This window comes from Hypanus sabinus, chromosome 21, assembly GCF_030144855.1.
Source record: "Hypanus sabinus isolate sHypSab1 chromosome 21, sHypSab1.hap1, whole genome shotgun sequence".
In the NCBI taxonomy this organism is placed as follows: Eukaryota; Metazoa; Chordata; class Chondrichthyes; order Myliobatiformes; family Dasyatidae; genus Hypanus; species Hypanus sabinus.
In genome coordinates, this window is record NC_082726.1 from 824279 (window position 1) to 847941 (window position 23663).

General features: G+C 39.7%; 1 protein-coding gene across 1 annotated transcript in view; it reads right to left on the bottom strand.

Annotated features, from left to right (window-relative positions):
- The window catches only part of mphosph10 (M-phase phosphoprotein 10 (U3 small nucleolar ribonucleoprotein)), a 32846-nt gene extending 9477 nt beyond the window's left edge, over positions 1–23369 (bottom strand). The window contains exons 1-5 of the mRNA XM_059945837.1: positions 23286–23369; positions 18888–19509; positions 13948–14084; positions 4157–4307; positions 2363–2504 (exon numbers count right to left, since the gene is read on the bottom strand). Coding sequence (XP_059801820.1) covers positions 2363–2504; positions 4157–4307; positions 13948–14084; positions 18888–19509; positions 23286–23353 — 1120 coding nt within the window. The 5' untranslated portion in view covers positions 23354–23369. The remainder of the gene's footprint in view (positions 1–2362; positions 2505–4156; positions 4308–13947; positions 14085–18887; positions 19510–23285) is intronic.
- Between the last annotated feature and the right edge of the window lie 294 nt (positions 23370–23663).

Here is a 23663-nt window from a genome sequence, read left to right on the forward strand (position 1 = left end):
ACTCTAGGACATGTTAAGTTCCAGTGCCTGATAGGATCTATCTCAGATTACTGAGAGGAGATTGTTAGGGGCTCAATCTTTATGTCTTCTTTAGCCATTTGAGGTCCAGAGAATTGGAGAAGTGTTCCTCTGTTTCTAAAGGGTAAAGAGACAAACCAGGAAATAACAGGGTGGTGAGCCTTGTAACAGTGGAAGGGAGAATAACAGAGATTCACAGGGACAGAATGTATTCACATTTGGAAAAATATGAAGTCATTAGGGATAGTCAGCAAAGCTTTGTACAGGGAAGGTCATGTCTTACAAATGACTGGGTTTATTTGAGGTGAAGAAGAAGACTGATGAGGGTAAGCCAGAGGATGCTGTATTCAGAGACTTCGGGAAAATCTTCACCATGGCCTTCAAGGTAGGCTGATCTGAAAAATCATGGGATCCATAAGAGAATTGTTTGATTCAAAATTAGCTTGGCTATAGAAGATGCAGGGTAGTGGTGCAGTTTTTCTGACTGGAGGTCTGTGACCAGAGGCGCTTCACCACCATCAGTACTGGGACCTTCTTCTGACAGAAGGTCTGTGACCTGTGGTGTGGCAATCAGTTCTGGGACACCTTTACATGATATACAGTCAGCCCTCCTTATCCGTGGGGGATTGGTTCCAAGACACCTTGCAAATACCAAAAACGAGGATGCTCAAGTCCCTTATTTAACCTGGCTTACTGTAGTGGTTTTTAGGACCCAGCGGAACCCCGGACTTTATTTAACATGCTCAGAGTGGTGGACATTAGGACCTGGCCGTGCAGCTCTGAATCAGCGGTGTTTTCTGTTCACGAAAATAATCACGATCACGATTGAAAATAAGGTGGAAGAAATAAAGCGATCGGAAAGAGGTGAAACGCCATCAGTCATTAAAAATGCGTTAGGCTACAGTCGGTCAACAATCCGAACAATTTTAATGGAGCATGTGAAAGGCCCTGCCCCAATGAAAGCTATAATTATTACTAAGCAACGCAGTAGTTTAATTATTGAAATATGTATGTTTCTTAAGTGTTTTATATGCATAGAAAGGTAAAATATGTACTATATACTAACAAGAACTTTTGACTGATGCTAAATAATACCGGATGTACCTGTTCTGACTTCAAATACAACTTAAAAACAGACTCAGGAATGGAACTAATTCATAATCCAGGGACTGCCTGTACTTTTAATTCATTTCTAGATTACATATAATACCTAATACAATGTAAATGTGATGTAAATAGTTGTTATACAGTATTGTTTAGGAAATAATGACAAGAAAAAATAGTCTGTACATGCTCAAACAACGAGTGCTGGAGAGAGAACTTCCCAGTTTTCCCGATCCGCAGTTGGTTGAATCCACGCATGTGGAGTCCGCGGATGAGGAGGGCCGACTGTATAAGTGATCTGGGTGAAAATGTAGGTGGGCTGATTAGCAATGTGCAGATGACACCGAGTGGTTGCAGATAATGAGGAAGGTTGTCAAAGAATGCAGCAGGATAAAAAAGTTGGAAACATGGACAGAGAAATGTAGGTGGAGCCTAATTTGGACAACTGTGAGGTGTTGCACTTTGGGAAGACGAGGAAAGTAGACAGTAAATGGTAGGAGTCTTAGGAGCATTGATGTACAGAGGGGTTTTGGCAGCACAAGTAGATAGGGCAGTAAAGGTGATGCACTTTTTCCAGTCAGGCTGTTGAATAAGAGCTAGGAAGTCATGTCACAGCTGTATAAAGCTTTGGTTAGGATACATCTGGAGAATTACACTTCATTACTGGAAGGACGTGGGTGCTTTGGAGATGGTATCGAGGAAGTTCATCGGGATATTGCCCAGCTTTCAGAATATTAGCTACAGATTGGACAATTTTCTCTACAGCATTGGAGGTTAAGAGGAGACCTGATAGAAATATATAAGTAGAGATACCAGATAGATAAACAGAGTCTTGTTCCCAGAGCGGAAATGTCAAATAATAGAGGACTTGCCTTTAAGGTAGGGGTTCCCAGCCTTTTTTATGTCGTGGACCCTTACTATTAACCAAAGGGTCCCTGGACCCCAGGTTGGGAACACTTCTTTAAAGTGAGAGGGGAAAAGTCTGAAGGAGATTTATGCAGCATTTTAAACAATTATTTCAGAGAGCAGTAGGTTTCTATAACACAGTGCCAAAGGATGTGGGAAGCCAATATGATAGTACTGTTTACAAGGTATGTGAGCAGTCAGGCAACAGAGGAATATGGATCTTGTACAGATAGATGCAAATAGTTAAGACTATTATGTCAGCACAGACATTATGGGCCAAAGGGCCTGTTCCTGTCCTGTACTATACTCCATAACTACAAAGACTAGAACTCACCCTTCCTAACTGTATGATCAAATAAAAGGTCCTCTTCCAGCAAGCTGTTTTCAGGTCGTTTCTGAGCTGTGACCTCTCCCAGGAGTTGCCATGGCTTCTGCTCCAGAGCAGATTTCTCCAGCTGTTCAATCTGTGCTCTCAGCTGCAGGGAACAAACCACACTACATATTGCCAGTGAATTACCCACAAAACATGGACCTGACTATAGCTATTCCAGCCCAATTAAACCCATGCTGGTGCTTACTCTCCATACAACTTGGATCTAATCCCACATCACCATTAAGTACGGGAAGTGGAGATCATGTTGTAAGCTTCCAAGTCATTGTTGAGACCACATTTGGAATATTGTGCACAGTTCAAAATACCCAGCTTTGGAATTATGCCATTAACCTGGAAAGGGCACAGCAAAGATTCATGAGGATGTTACTGGCTTGAGGCTGGATATGTGAGCACATTTTTCTCTGAAGCATAGGAGGCTGAGGGATGACCATCTACAGAATCATAAGGAGAACGGATAAGATGAATGATGAATGAAGTTACTAGCATTGGTGGAGCATTAGCTGATTGGCAAAAAAACAGAGAGTGGGAATAAAGGGATCCTATTCTGGCTGGCTGCTGGTTACCAATGGAGTTCCACAGGGGTCGGAGTTGGGACCGCTGCTTTTTACGATATAAGTCAATGATTTGGAGTACGGTATTAACGGATTTGGGCTAAATTTGCCAATGATACATAGATAGGTGGAGGAGCGGGTAGTGTTGAGGAAAAAGAGAACCTGCAGGCAGACTGAAAGATAGTTCAGGGGAATGGGGAAAGAAGTGGCAAATGAAATACAATGTTGGAAAGTGCTTGGTTATGCACTTTGGTGGAAGAAATAAATGGGCAGATTATTATTTAAATAGGGAGAGAATTCAAAACGCAGAAATGCAAAGGGACCTGGGAGTCCTTGTGCAAGATACCCTAGAGGTTAACCTGCAGGTTGAGTCAGTTGTGAAGAAGGCGAATGCAATGTTGGCATTCATTTCTAGAGGTATAGAATATAAGATCTCAGATGTTGAGGCTCTATAAAGCACTTGTGAGACTACACTTGGAGTATTGTGTGCAGTTTTCGGCTCCTTATTTTAGAAAGGATATACTGACATTGGAGATGGTTCAGAGAAGATTCACAAGAATGATTCCAGGAATGAAAGGGTGACCGTATGAGGAACGTCTGGCTGTATTCCGTGGAGTTCAGGAGAATGAGAGGGGTTCTCATAGAAACATTCCGAATGTTAAAAGGCCTGAACAGTTAAGATATGGCAAAGTTATTTCCCATGGCAGGGGATTCTAGGACAAAAGGGCACAACTTCAGGATTGAAGGACTCCCATTTAGAACTGAGATGTGGAGAACTTACTTTAGTTAGAGGGTGGTAAATCCCCATCCAATTTAAATGTCTGCACAGCTGATCTCTCTCTCCAACTCAGCACCCTTCTGTCTGACATCACGCAACTATAAACGTCTTGTCCTTCTGACACCAATATTCAGTGTCTCCATTTCTCCGGCACCGTCACTGTCAGCTGTCAAAGGTTCAAGGGCTGAGCTTTGTCCCCTGAACCACTTTCCCAAATACGCTTCCAGAAAACTCATCTCTTTAATTCTGCCTGATCTTGAATCTCTTTGGCCAGCTTTTAATTACGACACCATCCACTCAAAAATCCTCATTTCCACTCATCCAATGAACAGTTTTGTGTGATGTAAATAATAGGTTTAATAAACATAAAGCTACATGCCCACATTTTTTAACTTCAGTAATCACCTTTTCTTGGCGTTTTTCAAAGTTTGATTTTTCATCTTCCAGCTTCTTCTTTTCTGTCACAGTGGCCAGGTCATCATCATCAAATAGATCAAAGCTAACTTTCTTATAAGCTCCATTGGCTTCTCTGCCTCTCTTTATCTGCTCCTGGTCTCTGAGACAGAGAAGAAACTCAAATGAATATAGCACTAAAAATGGAATCTGTACCTGCATTTGCATAAGGGTACACCGATCATCTCTTTTCAAGTCCAACATAGTGCTCCTTGCAATCTAGCACGTTGGTTTAATTCAGATTCCTACAGAACACAAGGGAGGTCAGCAGGAGACGCTCATGGAGTGAGCACTGTTTCAGATTCGCTCCATAACCTTTACTTTTTTTAACCTATGATCACCCTTATTTAACTTATTTTTACCTACACCATAAGATTCTTGCTACTTTTTTTGGATTTATCTTTAAGAGTTTATTGTGAATTTTTGAAGAAATGAATACAGAAATGGCTCTTCGATCTAAAGGGCGAGAACCTGGGAAGGATCCTAACGGGAACGGGAAGAAAAAGACGACTGATCCTAAGCGCACTGAATTGACTTATGAAATGTTATTGGAGGTTTTAAATCAAAAATTTCAAGAACAATGACAAATTTTTAAACAAGATATAAAGGCTTTTCAGGATTATAAGGATAAGACGGATTCAGTAGTTAACCAGCAGCAAGTTCTAATCGCAACTCTGCAAGAAGATGCTCGGAAGCGAGACTTGATAATTGAAAAACTAGAGCAGAACTTACTTTCGACAATAAAACAGGTGGAAACACTTAAAGCCAAGAGTGCTGACTTTGAGAATCGGCCCAGAAGACAGAACCTACGCATACTTGGTCTCCTGGAAGGTACTGAACAAGGGGACCCCTCGAAGTACTTTGCTCAACTTTTAAAGGATGCGTTCCCTTCTGCATTCCCAGACAGTCCTCCGTTACTTGATCGCGCTCACAGAATCATGCGTCGATCACCAAGTGCTTCAGCTAAACCACCGGTTGTAATTGTCCGATTTCATTATGTGCGTTTTAAAGAGCAACTTATTCATGTGGCTTGGCATGTAGGGATGGTCAAATTCCAAGATCACAATTTTCGATTAGTAGAAGATTTTAGTCCAGAAGTAATGAAGGCAAGGCTTCTTTTTAAACCTCTTATGTCTGAATGTTATGAGAGAAATTTAAAACCTGCGCTCTTATACCCTGCGAAGCTCAGAATATCATGGGGTGATATGGGATGAATGCACCATGGGGTGATTTTCGTTCTACATCTGAAGCGAGAAGCTTTCTGAATGAGAACTTTCCTACTGTTACGGACACTCATTTCTAATAAATGAGTGATTTTGATCATGCAAGATGGTTTTTATTCCCAAAACCAGATTTTGTTTCTGGCTATTGGTGCAGGTTTACTCTATATTTTATACTCTAGTTAAAATTTCTTTATCGACATGCTAATCTTTTTATTTTACTTACTTCAACCTTGGTCATTATTATTAATCCTTCGAAGGTGAATTTTTTTTTACTAAGATGGCAGTTTCTCTAAAATATTTTTGGCTTTTTTTTTTAATTTCGCCATTTTATTTTCTCTCGTCTTTTTCCTTATCACAGTTTAAATTATTTTTGGTTTGTTTGGGTTTTAACCCGATTTATAAGTTACTAGTGATTATATTCTTTTTGTTTTTTTTACTACCAATTATATTAAGAAGTTTGGTTTTAGTATAGTGATTATTATTTCTTTAGAGTTTGGGTGGATCTTTTTTTTATCCTTTATATACGGAGTTGTCTTCTGCTGATATGGGGGTAGATTTAGTTTTATCTTCCCTTTTTCCCAGCCTATCCCTGGCTGGGGTGGTCTTTTTTTTCCCTCTTGGGTGGAGGTGGGAGGTCTTTTTCTAAATCTTATGTTTCCTTCATCAGTTTTTTTTAGTTTTTTCATTTGGGCTGATTTTAAACTACAAAAATGTCCACGATGTCGTCACTTCTGGGTCTGCCCCTTATTTTTGTTCCTCTTCCGGGTACATGAGTTCATAATTTGGTTAACCCTTTACATACCAAAGGGTTGATTTCAGAAATATGGCTCAGACCATTAATTTTGTCCCTTGGAATACTAATTGCTTAAACCATCCATATAACAATCACAGCACGGAAACAGGCCATCTTGGCCCTCCGAGTCCGTGCCGAACTCTTAATCTCACCTAGTCCCACCTACCCACACTCAGCCCATAACCCTCCATTCCTTTCCTGTCCATATACCTATCCAATTTTACCTTAAATGACACAACTGAACTGGCCTCTACTACTTCTACAGGAAGCTCATTCCACACAGCTATCACTCTCTGAGTAAAGAAATACCCCCTCGTGTTTCCCTTAAACTTCTGCCCCTTAACTCTCAAATCATGTCCTCTCGTTTGAATCTCCCCTACTCTCAATGGAAACAGCCTATTCACGTCAACACTATCTATCCCTCTCAAAATTTTAAATACCTCGATCAAATCCCCCCTCAACCTTCTACACTCCAATGAATAGAGACCTAACTTGTTCAATCTTTCTCTGTAACTTAAGTGCTGAAACCCAGGTAACATCCCAGTAAATTGTCTCTGCACTCTCTCTAATTTATTGATATCTTTCCTATAATTCGGTGACCAGAACTGTACACAATACTCCAAATTTGGCCTTACCAATGCCTTGTACAATTTTAACATTACATCCCAACTTCTGTACTCAATGCTCAGATTTATAAAGGCCAGCGTTCCAAAAGCCTTCTTCACCACCCTATCTATATGAGACTCCACCTTCAGGGAACTATGCACTGTTATTCCTAGATCTCTCTGTTCCACTGCATTCCTCAATGCCCTACCATTTACCCCGTATGTTCTATTTGGATTATTCCTGCCAAAATGTAGAACCTCACTTCTCAGCATTAAACTCCATCTGCAAACGTTCAGCCCATTCTTCTAACCGGCATAAATCTCCCTGCAAGCTTTGAAAACCCACCTCATTATCCACAACACCTCCTACCTTAGTATCATCGGCATACTTACTAATCCAATTTACCACTCCATCATCCAGATCATTTATGTGTATTACAAACAACATTAGGCGCACAACAGATCCCTGAGGCACCCCGCTAGTCACTGGCCTCCATCCCGATAAACAATTATCCACCACTACTCTATGGCATCTCCCATCTGTTGAATCCATTTTATTACTCCAGCATTAACACCTAACGACTGAACCTTCTTAACTAACCTTCCATGTGGAACTTTGTCAAAGGCCTTGCTGAAGTCCATATAGACTACCACTGCCTTACCCTCGTCAACATTCCTCGTAACTTCTTCAAAAAATTCAATAAGGTTTGTCAAACTTGACCTTCCACGCACAAATCCATGCTGGCTACTCCTAATCAGATCCTGTCTATCCAGATAATTATAAATACTATCTCTAAGAATACTTTCCATTAATTTACCCACCACTGATGTCAAACTGACAGGTCTATAATTGCTAGGCTTACTTCTAGAACCCTTTTTAAACAATGGAACCACATGAGCAATACGCCAATCCTCCGGCATAATCCCCGTTTCTAATGACATCTGAAAGATCTCCGTCAGAGCTCCTGCTATCTCTACACAAACTTCCCTCAAGGTCCTGGGGAATATCCTGTCAGGACCCGGAGATTTATCCACTTTTAAATTTCTTAAAAGCGCCAGTACTTCCACCTCTTTAATTGTCATAGGTTCCATAACTTCCTTACTTGTTTCCCACACCTTACACAATTCAATATCCTTCTCCTTAATGAATTAAACTGAAAAAGATTTTCAAAGTATTCCAAAGACTTAATGCTCATATTATTTTTGTACAAGAAACTCGTGAGGGAAGAGGACAATTATCGCTTTTTTAGGTTTTGGAGGGTTCAACAGTATCATTCAAATTCGAATGCCAAAGGGAGTTTCAATTTTTATTGACTCCTCTATTGCATTTGTCCAACATGATATCTTTTTGGATCCGAATGGTAGATTTTTGTTAATTACTGGCTTACTTTTTAACAAAAAGGTTGCTATGGTTAATGTTTATGCTCCAAATGTGGATTGTCCCGATTTTTTAAAGTCCTTATTTACTTCTCTACCTAATCTAAATGAATATAAGTTAATAATGGGTGGTGACTTTAATTGTTGTTTAAATCCTTTGATGGACAAATCTACTCAGACTTTACCTAATAAGTCAGCCACCTGTATTAACACTTTTTTGACTGATAATGGAATTTTTGATATTTGGAGATTTCGGCATTCTAAGGACAAAGAGTTTTCATTTTTCTCACATGTTTATCATTCCTACTCGAGAATTGATTATTTTTTTATTGACTCTTGTTTTATTCCATCGGTAATTGGTTGTAATTATGATATTATAGCCATCTCTGACCATGCTCCATTAAAACTTTCTATTAAATTTACGGATACAGCTTCTAGTGCTAGACAATGGCGATTTGATTCTACTTTACTGCAAGATCCGGATTTTATTAAATTTATGAAGGAACAGATCGATTTCTTCTTTTCAACTAATTCCACGGATGATATTTCTTGCGAAACACTTTGGGACACTTTTAAAGCATATATACGTGGACAGATTATCTCCTACTCTGTTGGTCTGAGAAAACGCATCAAGAAGGAAACTCTTTTATTGGTTGATAAAATTAAAGAGAAGAAATATTCGATTACTCCTAGTAAGGAGCTTTACAAACAAAAGGTTGAACTTCAAATGGAACATAGGTTTATTACTTACATCTTCGATTGAAAATCAATTAATGAAAACCAGATCTGATTTTTATACGCACAGTGATAAATCGGGTAAACTGTTAGCTAGTCAATTGAAGAATCCTTTGGTTAAACGTCAAATTACTAAGATCCGTCAGCAGAATGGGGATCTGACTGTTAACCATGATGAGAGAAATAAATCATTTCAAGATTTTTATACCTCCCTGTATCATTCTGAATTCCCTCATGATCGTAATACCATGTGTGATTTTCTTGGGAAATTGAATTTTCCAAAATTATCATCAGATGATCTTTCAATATTAGAAACTCCTATTACAGATGCAGAAATTAAAGGGGTTATTTCCTCTATGAATTCTGGGAAAGCACCAGGTCCAGATGGGTATACAGTAGAATTTTTTAAGTTTTTCTGCTACTCTTTCCCCTTGGTTATGCAGGGTTTTTGAAGAAGCAATTAGATTGGGCAATTTGCCACAATCTTTTTATAGAGCTTCCATTTCTTTAATATTGAAGAAAGATAAAGACCCTACTGACTGTGCATCCTATAGACCAATATCTTTATTGAATGTAGATTCCAAGATCTTTTCCAAGTTACTGGCGTCCACGCTGGAGAAGGATTTACCCCAAATTATTTCGGAAGATCAAACCGGTTTTATTAAAAATCGCTATTCTTTTTTCAATGTTAGGAGATTATTGAATATTGTTTATACTCCTTCACGTAGCACTTCAGAATGTGTCATTTCATTAGATGCGGAGAAAGCATTTGATAGAGTTGAATGGCCATACTTAATGTGCTTGAGAAGTTTAATTTTAGTCCGAAATTCATTTCCTGGATTAAACTGATATATCATACTCCAGTAGCCTCAGTGCTTACTAACAATCAAAGATCTCCCTTTTTTCGTTTATTTCGGGGTACTAGACAAGGCTGTCCTCTTAGACCATTATTATTTGATATTGATATTTGATATTGCTTTAGAACCCTTGGCAATTGCTATCAGAGAATCACAGAACATTTTTGGCATTAATTGTGGGATAGATATACATAAGTTATCATTATATGCAGATGATTTATTATTATTTATTTCTGATCCTGAGAAATCCATTCCTGCAGTTTTATCATTGTTGGCTCAATTTAGTGATTTTTCTGGGTATAAATTAAATCTTAATAAGAATGAATTGTTTCCTTTAAATAGACAGGTCCCAATTTATGGAAATATATCTTTTAAATTAATTAATGACTCTTTTATTTACTTAGGGATTAAAATCACAAAAAAACTATAAAGACTTATTTAAGGTTAATTTTTTACCCTTAATCGATCAGATTAAATGTTTGTTTACTAAGTGGTCACCACTATCTTTATCTCTGATAGGTCGGATTAATGCTATTAAGATGGTTACTTTACCCAAGTTTTTATATATGGTTCAAGCGGTATCTATTTTTATTCCAAAATCTTTTTTTGCTAATGTTGATTCAAAAATTTCCTCATATATATGGCAGAATAAAAATCCTAGGTTAGGTAAAATATATTTACAGAAGGCAAGGAAAGAAGGTGGATTTGCATTGCCTAACTTTAGATTTTATTTTTGGGCAGTTAATATCCGATATTTGATATGTTGGTTAAAGGATTGGGATTTATCTTTTAGCCCTCATTGGGTGAACCTGGAAATTAAATCTGTACAAGGATTTGCATTGGGTTCTATTTTAGGGACTTCTCTTCCCTTGGCTCTTTCTAAATTGCCAAAACGAATTGACAACCCGATAGTTAAACATACTTTACGTATATGGTTTCAATTTCGGAAATTTTTTGGGTTGACTCAGTTTGTTTTAAATATTCCTATTGTATCCAATTGCTTTTTTTTATCCTTCTATTATAGACTAAGCTTATTCAGCTTGGAAGACTAAAGGATTACTACGATTTTCCAATTTATTTTTGGATAATTGTTTTATGTCTTTTGAGCAATTATCTAATAAATATAATTTGCCTAGATTTCATTTTTTTTAGATATTTACAGATTAGGAATTTCTTAAATACTGTACTTCCTACTTTTCCAAATTTTGTGTCTTCAGGTATTTTGGAGAATTTGTTTGAACTAAATCCTTTCAGAAAGGGCTAATTTCAAAACTTTACAATATAATTATGAAGATACATTCAGAGCCCTTTTATAAGACTAAAAATGATTGGGAAAGAGAACTTAACCTTACTATCCCTATTGAGAATTGGGATAAAATTCTTCAATGAGTTAATACATCATCTATATGTGCTAAACATTCATTAAAACAGTTTAAAGTTGTGCACAGGGCTCGTATGTCCAAGGATAAGTTGGCTCGTTTTTATTCCTATATAAATCCTATTTGTGACAGATGTCATTCTGAGATAGTGTCTTTAACTCATATGTTCTCATCGTGACTGCTTTTGAAAAAATATTGGAAAGATATTTTTGATATTATTTCTGCAGTATTGAACATTGATTTACAACCTCATCCTATTACTGCAATATTTACCAATGATGGACTCACTCCATTTATCCACTTCCGCTTGTCGAATGATTGCATTTCTTACCTTAATGGCTAGAAGATCTATTTTGCTGAATTGGAAAGAAATTAATCCTCCTACCGTATTTCATTGGTTTTCTCAAACTATGTTATGTCTAAATTTAGAAAAAACTATCAGTGTTTATTTTGATACCTATTAAATTTGAAAAGATATGGAGACCATTCATTCAATATTTTCATATGATGTAATATGACCCTGTTCCAAGCCTATTTGTTTTTCCAGTTTTGATTTTATATATGTTGAGAGGATCGGAGTTGACGACACTGATGATTTTGTATTTTTGTGAAATATTATAAACAGCCCTCTTTTTTCCATTTTTTTGTTTTTTTTCTTTATTAGTTATTAGATTAGTTTTCAGTTGCATAATTTTTTTTTCTTTTTTTCTGTTTTTTTTATATATATTATGATATACCTAGGTTTGCTTTGTTTATTTGTATATTGTATCGTCCATGATTTGGGAATACTCATTTATACTGTAATCATTGCTTATGTATTCTTTCATGTTCAGTTGAAATGTGTATGTTTGTAATCCCATTAACTCTCCCAACCATTGAGAACATCTACATGAAACACTGTTGTAGGAAAGCAGCAACCATCATCAAAGATCTTTACCACCCTGGCCATGCTCTTTTCTCACTGCTGCTAGATTTACTGTGCCATACATTAGGTACACAGAGGATTATGGAGTGACTGTGTAGATTTACTGTGCCATACATTAGGTACCCAGAGGATTATGGAGTGACTGTGTAGATTTACTGTGCCATACATTAGGTACACAGAGGATTATGGAGTGACTGTGTAGATTTACTGTGCCATACGTTAGGTACACAGAGGATTATGGAGTGACTGTGTAGACCTACTGTGCCGTACATTAGATACACAGAGGATTATGGAGTGACTGTGTAGATTTATTGTGTCGTACATTAGGTACACAGGATTATGGAGTGACTGTGTAGATTTACTGTGCAGTACATTAGGTACACAGGATTATGGAGTGACTGTGTAGATTTACTGTGCAGTACATTAGGTACACAGGATTATGGAGTGACTGTGTAGATTTACTGTGCCGTACATTAGATACACAGAGGATTATGGAGTGACTGTGTAGATTTATTGTGTCGTACATTAGGTACACAGGATTATGGAGTGACTGTGTAGATTTACTGTGCAGTACATTAGGTACACAGAATTATGGAGTGACTGTGTAGATTTACTGTGCCGTACATTAGGTACACAGAATTATGGAGTGACTGTGTAGATTTACTGTGCCGTACATTAGGTACACAGAGGATTATGGAGTGACTGTGTAGATTTACTGTGCCGTACATTAGGTACACAGAGGATTATGGAGTGACTGTGCAGATGTACTGTGCCATACAACAGGATTATGGAGTGACTGTATAGATTCAGAGTGCCATAAATTTTGTACGCAGAGAATTTTGAAGTGACTGTGTACATTTGCAGTACCGTGTGCTGGTGGAAAGAGGATTAAGAAGTGGCTGTGTAGATTCAGAGTGTATTAAATCAAATCACATAGCATAAAAATGGGCCCATGAAGAACATGTATCAAACATCTATTTACACAAATCCTCATGGAGTCCAAAACCTCTCAACTGCATCATTAGTAAGTCAAAGAAAATGGCAAATTCAAGTTAAATTTCTACAGGATGAGGGGCAATCTGATGAGGAGTTCACAATGCTGCCACACAACCCAATGTTAACTTGTTGGGTGACACCCACCATCTTCCACAAGATGGAATGGGTTTTCTTAGATGTTTGGCAAGAATGTAAAGCTGAGGCTTTATAAAATATTGGTCAGACTGCATTTGGAATAGCATGAGCAATTTTGAGCCCCACTTCTAAGGAAGGACATGTTAAACCTGGAGAAGGTCTAGAAGAGGATCACAAGTATCATCTCACGAATGAAAGGTATGACGAGCATTTGATGTCTCTAGTCCTGTACTCAATAGAGTTCAGAACAAGAAGGAGGTATCTCATTGAAACCTAGTGAATACTGAAAGCCCTCGATAGAGTGGATGCACAGATGATGATTCCATTAGTAGTAGATTCTAAGATTCGAAGGCACAGCCTCAGGATAAAGAGATAACCCTCTAAAACTGAGTTGAGGAGCAATTTCCTCAGCCATATGGTGGTGAATCTATGGAATTTGTTGCCACGGAGTGCTGTAGAGACCAAGTCATTGCGTGTATTTGAAAGAGACTGATAGATTCTTGATTAAGTGAGTCAAGAATTATGGGGAGATCGGGTTTGGGGGGGGGGGGGGGAGGGGGGAAATCAGCCGCGATTGAATGACAAAATATTCTCAATGGGTTGAATGATCTTAATTGTGCTCCGATGTTTTATGGTCTTATTGATGAGCTATCAAGAAAGGTTGACTAGAAGTACACAGAGTAGAGGAAAAGATGGAGAAAATAAATTGGAAACTTACTCATCCCGATCCTGGTTGTCGCCGAATTCTTCTGGCTTTAGTTTTTGCTTTGCTGCTTTGCCATCTTCTACTGCAGGTTCCTGACATTCAGTCGGGTCAAAGTAATCTTTGTATTTCAGGTTCCTAGAACTTTTAGTCTGACAAACAAACAAAACTCAAATATGTAAAAACATTATTACAGAGTTTCTTGTCACACCATCACAATTCATCCATTAACCATTTCCACGAGGAGGATGAAAAGCAAACCTGTTCTCAGACCTTTACCAAATGATATACAAATCATGACCAAAAGTGCAACTATGTTGAGCCATTGCTATACACATGACTGCACAGATAAACACATGGTCAGGTACACTAATGACATGACAGTGGTTGAGGTCACCAACAAGACAGCCTACAGAAAGGAGGTGGAAGAGCTCAGAGCCTGCTGACAGGCAAATAACATCTTCATCTTAACCCTAACCCTACATTACATCCATGCCAGGACAACCAGACTAAAAACAGCAAGGCTGATCAACACCACCACCCACTAATCTACCCTGCCACAAACACAAATACTTACGTAGTGACACTCCTATACCTAGTGTCACTTTATGGACACACAATCAATTTATATTTTCAAGCTATCTAACGTATTTATATTTATTTGCTTTTTTATTATTGTGTTTATCTTTTTGTTTTTTGTGCTGTTTCAAAAGTTCAAGGTAACTTCATTATCAAAGTACATGTATGTCACGGTATACAACCCTGAGATTCATTTTCTTGCAGGCATACTCAATAAATCCATAATAGAATAATAATCATAAAAGAATCAATGAAAGACCACAGCAACTTGGGTGTTCAACCAGTGGGCTAAAGACAACAAACTCTGCAAATACAGAAAGAAATAATAATAATAATAATAAAAATGTAAGCAATAAATATCAAGAACATAAGATGAAGAGTCCTTGAAAATATGTCCATAGGTTGTTGAAACATTTCAAAGGTGGGGCAAGTGAAGTTATCGCCTCTGGTTTAGTAGCTTAATGGTTGAGGGATAGTCATTGATCCTGGTCCTGTGGTGTGGGTCCTGAGGCTCCTGTACTACCTTCCTGATGGCAGCATTGAAAAACAGCACGTCTTGGGTGGTAGGAATTCAAATTCAAAGTTGATGACCCTCTCCACCTCTGATCCCTCAATGAGAGCTGGCTCATGGACCTCTCGTTTTCTCCTCCTGAAGTCAATAATCAACTCCTTGGTCTTGCTTACATTGAGTAAGAGTTTGTTGTTATGGCACCACTCAGCCAGATTTTCAATTTATTTCCTATATGCTGATTCATCACCCATGACAGAGGTGTCATCAGCAAACTTGAAAATGGCTTTGGAGCTGTGCTTAGCCACATGGTCATAAGTATAAACCAAGTAGAGCAGGGGCAGAGCACACAACCTTATGGTGCACCTGTGCTGATGGAAATTGTGGTTATTACCAATCCGAACTGACTGGGGTCTACAAATGAGGAAATCAAGAATCCAAGTGCACAAGATGGTATTGAGGCCAAGGTCTTGAAGTTTATTGATCAGTTTTGAGAGGATGATGGTATTGAATGCTGAGCTGTAGTTGACAAGCAGCATCTTGATTATGCATGCAAACACAAGGAAATCTGCAGATGCTGGAAATTCAAGCAACACACACAAAATATTGGTGGAACGCAGCGCAGGCTAGGCAGCATCTATATGAAGAAATACAGTTTCTCAGCCCGGAACGTCAACTGTACTTCTTCCTATAGATGCTGCCTGGCCTGCTGCATTCCACCAGCATTTTGTGTGTGTTTCCTGATTATGCGTCTTTGCTCTCCAGTTATTCCAGGGTTGAGTAAAGAGCCAATGAAATGACATCTGCTGTGGACATTCGGCAGTAGGCAAATTGGAGCAGATCCAAGTCACTTGTCAGGCAGAAGCTGATGTTTTTCATCTCCAACCTCTCAAAATCACTGTGAATATAAGTGCTACTGGACAATAGACAGAGGCAGGCTGCCACATTCTTCTTAAGTGAAGCAGGTGGGTACCTAAAAGCAAGAGGTTAAAGATATTCCAGCCAGTTGATCAGCACAGGTTTTCAGTACTCGGCTAGGTACCCCATCTGGGCCAGATGCTTTTCATGGGTTCACCCTCTTAAGGGCTGTTCGCATACCAGCCTCAGAGACCGTAATCACAGAATCGTCAGGGGTTGTGGAGTTCGTGATGACTTCCTCATATTTTGATGATCAAAGCGAGCACAGATGGCATTGAGCTCATCTGGAGTGAAGCCCTGTTGTCACTTGATTTAACTTTATAAGCCCTGCCACAACTGGTAAGCATCCTTCATTGATTCAAGTTTAGTCTGGTATTGCCACTTTGCATTGCATACAGAGTAACAGTTATTCCAATCTCCATTATATTTGTGTATAGAAAATGACATTAAACAATTTGGAATTGTGAAAGAAGCAGACTCCCCAACCCAAGACCTGGCTTTGAAGCATAGTGGACTGTACAAGTTCAACTGTCTAACAGTACTTTCAAAACCCTGGTTCTACAATCCATAGCAGTGAAGGGATACTTCTCTGCGTGACAAAAGCAAAACTTTCTTCTGATGTGCCTTCTGCAGGTACCAATGTTCCTTCTATTTGTTATATATTTTTCTACAGCTATGCAGACTAACCATTGCTCAGAGCAAATTTATTTATTTACACGGCCTGAAGACTTCATGGCACTTTAATTTTTTTTGTAATATGCATACTATGAATATTTAGAATGAAAACTGAAAAAATCACGTACTTTTGATTTTATTTATTAGGGTACAATGAAATACAGTAGAAAGAAAATCTTTCATGTTTTGTAAACTTTTTCCTCATCTGTCTTTATTACAAATCCATTATCTATAAACTGTCCAGATTCATTTCACATCCAAATGAAAGATGCATCTTAATCCTCATTAGATCATCCAAATGTACCACTTGGGAGTCTGTTTCTGGACTTGTATTTGACTAAATTCATCAGACTGAATCCACTTTCGCAGTCATTACTAGAACCTTGAGATGTTCCAATGATAATCAAGAATTGACAGTTCTTCCATTTCTACAAATGAACTGCACACAGTTCAATATATCAGTGAACGTCTTAATTAAGCCAATCTTAACTTTCTCAGAGGTTCATTCTGTGTTCACTGTTACAATTTGTAAGGGTTGTAACTTGAAATATTCAAGCTCTAAAATGTCTCAAAAGTTGTGATGCATTCATTATTTAGAAAATGTATGGATTATATTCATTCATACACAATTATAGGGAATTTCACAACTATCGTAACATGATAGTTGGGGGTGGAGATACATCTCTATCAAAGGAGGTCTAAGGTGCTCCTTCCCTCCATTAGCTTACAGGTCACCCTTGGTCAAGGTGTGGGAGCTGCTTAGCCCCCAATCAGGGTCTTGTGAAGCCATGGAAGCAAGTGGTGAATGGTTGACTGAGCAGCCGGTGCACATCACAAGTCTTGGTTATGCAACCACTGATGCCAGGCAGACAACCTTTGAAGAATTTTGATAGTGGCTGGGGTCATCCATCTTGAAAAGACACTGCCCAAAAGAAAGTGATGGCAACCACTTCTGTAGAAAATTTGTCATAGACTATGATTACCCAATTCATATGACACAGCACATAATGAGTGTACCTTCTTCTCTCCAAAATCATATCCCTAATTTCAACATATATTAACATTATATACAGAAAATTTGAGTTGTGCAGTAAAAAAGGTTATGTGCACGGAAGCATTTCAATTACTGCGTGGCTGTGCATCTGTGCAGCTTAGAGAGAACAGTGGCAGGTAACCTCTGGAATTCAACAAATCAGAAACATCATCATCACCTTCTCTCCAGAAGGACACTTCAAACATGAACACATCCAGAGATCATAAACATTACAATAGGAAACAATTCAGTTGTACTGGTTCAATTGTAATCTGAACAGCTGAATTTGTACTTCAATCATCTAATGGAGAAAAATCTGTTCCTCCCTGGAATATGTTGGGAGAATACTAGAACGCGAGTGAGTTAGTGATTCCATTCTGTAAATCAAAGCCTCAGCTCACACCGATCCCCTTAGAAGGGTTATCCCAAGTTGTGGGGGGGGGGGGGGGGGGGAGGGGAGGAATAGGGGTACAACAGCCTTTGTTAAAGGATTCACTGACAGGAGAAAGAACTGTCCTCTGGGGAATGTTCCCCAATTGGGAAATAGGGGCCTTTTTTTTTTACAGGATTCACTGACATAGGAGCATGAGCTGTCTTCCAGGGTATCTTTCCTAATGTTCAGTTTCTTTATGAAACAGATGAGGGAAATTGGACAGACTGGGACAAAAGCAATCTCCACACATGATGAGCTGTGATTTTCCACTAACCAACTCTTCTACAGGAGTCAGTGGATAAATGCATGGACTAGTGAGACTGAACTGCACTGCAGAGGCCAAGATCCCTATTCAGTTTTGAGCTGGGTGAATCACAACCAGGAAACTCTGCTGAGTGCTGAATTCACCAGAAATCCTGGTGTTGGAAGGAAAATAAAATCAACTAGTACCATTAATAATGAGTGAATGAGGCTAATAATGAGAGGAGGCAAAGGCCACACATCTTAGAATCTTAGAATTGAGAATATCTCAAGAGGAATCAAAGGGAGTGTAGGAAATAGAAGCAAGGAAACCAAGCAGATACCTCTGATGACACACTTCTAACACACAAGCCAAGATGCACCAATGATCAAAGGCACACAGACAGTGGCATCTGGAAACCATCCTATCCATGAATTTGGAACTAGGGTTAGTACATAATAAGCTGACACCTAAAGAATAGTCAGAAAATAAGGCTCACTGGATGCAATCAACATTATCACATCAGGTCTATCAGAGAGCAGAGTGAAGAGTTTCAGACAATCATTACCTTTTTCTTAATCGTTGGTTTTACAATTTCTTCATCTTCAGAGGGAATATCTTCAAAATAATTGATTTCATCATAACTCTCCACATTTGCTTCTTCCTTCTCAGCATTCTCTAAAAAAACTTCCATTTCTGAAAGTTTGAAAAATGTATCATCTAACTCAGAGCTTTGGTGTTTGAGGCTTTTCTTCATCAGCTTAGTCCTTGTCGCAAGCTCATCAATGTCGAAATTGATGTCAGAATCCTCATCACTAAGCTCTTCAGACAGATATTTCTGTGCACTAACTTCCCTGCTTTTCAATTCTTTCTCTTCATCACTGCCCTCTTCTAGTTCATGATCATCTTCTATTTCTAACTCTTCCACAGGAGAGTCAATTGCTGCCTCTTTTGTCCCATTCAGTCTGCTGAGACTGTCACGATGAAGGAAAGCCACTGCCCCTTTGAAATAGTTTAGTACTGAATGGTTCTGCAATTCAATCTCCTGCCAGATCTGTTCTTCATCAAATTGTTCAACAACCAACTCTTTCAATGGGCTTCCAGCAGCCCCATCTGCCTCCTGTGTTTTTTGGAAATCGTACAGCTCTTTTGTGAGAGCAGTGAACTCTGATGCCAGTCTGTCCTGCACACTGGGAATCAGACAGAAGAGATAGGGTTAATCAGAGATCCTCACTAGCAAATCAGGATCCAGATATTACATTCCATTCAAGGTTGCAGACACACACTATAGAGCACTAGAGCACAGAAACATGCCCTTCAGCCAATTTAGGGCATTCTAAAATATGAATCTGAAAAGTCTCTTCGACCTGCACCCAAACCATAGCCCTCCATACCCCTCCTGTCCAAATTTATCTTAAATGTTGAAAGTCAAGCCCACTTCCACTGGCAGCTCATTCCACATTCTCAACACCCTGAGTAATAAAACTCCCCTTATGTTCCTCTTAAACATTTCATCTATAACCCATGCCACCTCAATGAGCTGTAGTCTCAGCCAGCCTCAGTGGAAAAAGCCTGTTTGCAATTACCCTATCTGTACCCTTCATAATTTTATATAACTATCAAATCTCATTGTCCTATGGTCGAGAGAATAAAGTCATAACCTACTGAATCTTTCCCTACAATTCAGGTTCTGAAGTCCTGGTGACATTCTTGTAAATTTTCCCTGCACTCTTTCAATCTTATTGATATCTTTCCTGTAGGCAGGTAACCAGAACTGCACACAATACTTTAAATTAGGCCTCACCAATGTCTTATCCAATTTCAACATAACATCCCAACTCCTGAACTCAGTATTTTGACTTATGAAGGCAAATGTGCCAAAAGCTTTCTTTATGATTGCATTTACCTGTGATGCAACTTTCAAGGAATTATGTACTTGCATTCTCCGAGCCCTCTGTTCTACTGCACTCCTCAATGCCCTACTGCTCACTGTGCAAGTCCTACCCTGGTTTGTCCTCCCAAGGTGTAAAACTTCACACCTGCCATTTTTCCAGTTGGTCCAGATTCCACTGAAAGCTTTGATAGTCTTCCTCACTGTCCCCTACCCTCCTGGTTCTTGAAAGGTTGTTATAGCCGGAGATGATATTGGGAACAAGCTCTCACTACCTATTAAATGCACCTAATGGCATGCACCTCAAATAGCCTCTGACAACCAAGTCCAACTCCTGGTCTTCATGTTGGCTTAGCTACTAAGCCCAGCGGAACCATTTCTACTAATAGGAGAAGGGGCAAAGGCAGGTTACCGGTGCCTTAAAACCAGTCGCTTTGGGTAGATATGGCTTATCATCTGTGGTTGGCAGCTTATCTAGGAGAAGGAAAACCTCCGCTGCCTTGTGGCTATCCCCACTCACGTGGAAGACCAGGAGTAAACCACAATGGAAAAATCCAGTACTGGAGTCCCTAAGGCAGCCCTACATTGAATTTAATGCTGACTGGCAACTCCTGTGATGCTCCTGGTACCAAAATGCCTTGCTCCCTGCTGTTCCTTTGGATTCATCAGATGCATAGGGAGGGGAGTCTGCTACATGGGCAACAGCTTGCTCTCCATATCGTATTCCCCAGGCTTGTGTATCTAGACAACAAGGACGCAATATCCATGGTTCACCCTGACCAATGCAGGTCTCACACCACTTCACTACACTTCCAATCTTGGTGTCATCTGCAAATTTGTTGGTCCAGTTACCTACAGTATCATCCAGATCATTGATCCCTATGGTACACCACCTCAATTCAATACACCTCTCTGGCTTTTTCCGCAAAGCCAATGACTAATTCAATTTAATACCTCATCTTGAATGCCAAGCAAATTAACCTTCTTGACCAACCTTCCATGTGAGACCTTGTTAAGGGCCTTGCTAAAGTCCATGTAGACAACATCCATGCCTTGCTTTCATCAATATTCCTGGAAACTTCCTCAAAAACTCTAAGATTTGTTAGACACCACTTAGCATGCACAAAGCCAAGTTGACTATCCCTAATCTGTCCTTGTGTATTCATATACTTTTATATCCAGCCACTCAGAACACCTTCCAGTAACTTTCCCACCACTGATTTCAAGTCTCACCACCAATAATTTCCTAGCTTATTCTTAAGAGGTTTTTTTTTAAAAGAGCACAACAAAGATTAGCTATCTGCCAGTCCCCAGGCACCTCAACTGTGACTAAGGATGTTTTAAATATATCTACTAAAGCCGTCCCACAAGGTCTGAGGGAACATCTTGTCAGGCCTTGGGGATTTATCCTACTTTGCCTCAAGATGGCAAGCACCCCCTCCTCTGTAATCTGTACCAGGGTCCATGACCTTGCCACTGCATTGCCTCACATCCATAGCTCTGTCCATCTCGAGTAAATACAGATTCAAAAAATCCATTTAAGATCTCTCTCATCTCTTTCAGCACCATGTGGAGATGACCACTTCCATCTTCAAGAGCACCAATTTTGTTCCTTGCTATACTCTTGCTCTTAATATACCTGTAGAAGCCCTTAGGATGCTCTTTCACCTTGTTTGCTAGGGCAACCTCATGTCTTCTTTTAGCCCAATTTTTTTCTTTTGCATTTCTTATACTCCTCATATGCTCCAACCTGCCAAGACCTGCTATGCACTTCCTTTGTTCTTAACCAGGGCCTCAATATCTCTCAAATACCAAGCTTTCTTAAACCTGTTATCCTTGCTTTTTATTCTGACAGACATATACCAGCTTTGTATTCTCAACATTTTGTTTTTGAAGACCACCCTCTCAACAAGTAACCATTTGCCAGAAAACAACCTGCCCCAATCCACATTTGCCAGATCCTTTCTGATACCATCAAAATTGCTCTTTACCCAAGTTAGAATTTCAACCCATAATTACCTTGAAACTAATGGCATTATGATCACAAGATGCAATCTTCTGTCACCTGCCCTGTCTCATTCCCTTATGAGATCTAGTATCACACTCTCTCCAGTTGGGATTTTTATGTACTGAATAAGGAAACTTTTCTGAACACATTTGACAAACACCTTTAAGTCTCACTACAATTGCAATGTCATAATTCCACGTGCTGGTCCTTGCCCGAAGCTCAGTTGCCTTTCCTACAATGCTAATTACATTGAAATATACACAGCTCAGTACATTACTCCCACTATGCCCAACTTTTCAATTTCTGACCTTGTATGTACACTTAACAACATCTCCACCATCTGTTCTGGCACTCTGGATCCCATCCCCCTGCAACTGTAGCTTAAACACAACAACTACCCAATCAAGCAGAGCTAGTAAACCTTTCAACTATATATTAGTCTCCCACCAGTTCAGATGCACAATATCCCACCAATACAAGTCCCACTTTCTCTGTAAGAGAGGCCAGTGATCTAAATATCTGAAGTCCTCCCTCTTGCACCAATTCCTTAGCAAATCGTTACATCTCCTACCCATGTCATCAGGACCAACGTGGACCACAACCTCTGGCTGCTCGACCAACCACTTACGAACACTCTGGACGATCCTAAGTGTCTCTGAACTTGGCACCCGGAAAGCAACAAACCATCTGGGAATCTCGTTGGTTTGGGGAACAGAAGCTCATTTCTGTTTCCCCAACCAACAGATCCCCCGTCACTACAGCTCTTCTCGTCTGCCTCCCACCCCTTTTAAGTCACAGACCCAGTCAGTGCCAGAGATGTCCTCGCTGCGGATTCTCACTTGTAGGTTGTCCCCCCTCCCTGTTATCCCAGACCACCTCAGTTACCTTAACCCCCTCTCTCCCCATTACCTCCTTTACTTCATCCCCTCTCCGAATTACCCCAGAATGCCCATTACCTTATCTCCCTCTCTCCACATTACTTCAACCCTTCTTTCCACGTCACCTCATCCCCAACCATTATCTACTCCCCCCCCCCCCCCCCCCCCGTTATCCCATTCCCCTATTACCTTAGTAACAATTCAGGCCGCTCTACCGCACTCTCCAGACGCCGCACGCACGCTCCTAAAGACGCCATCTTTGCGAAGTCACACTGCAGGAGTCCCCGGAACACAAGCATCCCGGCGCACAATTCCGGCTCTGGTGTCTGCGTCTAAAACCTCCGCCAGATGTTCGTGATTGAAAAGGTCGGTCTGAAGGCTCCGGGTTTACTGAGAGGGCCTGTGGACTGTGGTGAAGCTGACTGAGAATCTCCGAATAATTTCACACACTGTGCCCGTTTAGTTTGGTATAAATGCTAAGTCGTCCAGGAATGGATGATAACAACAGGGGCTCCGAGTGATACCACCGCAGAACCCTTAGGAAAGACATCAGTCCGGGCTGAAGTG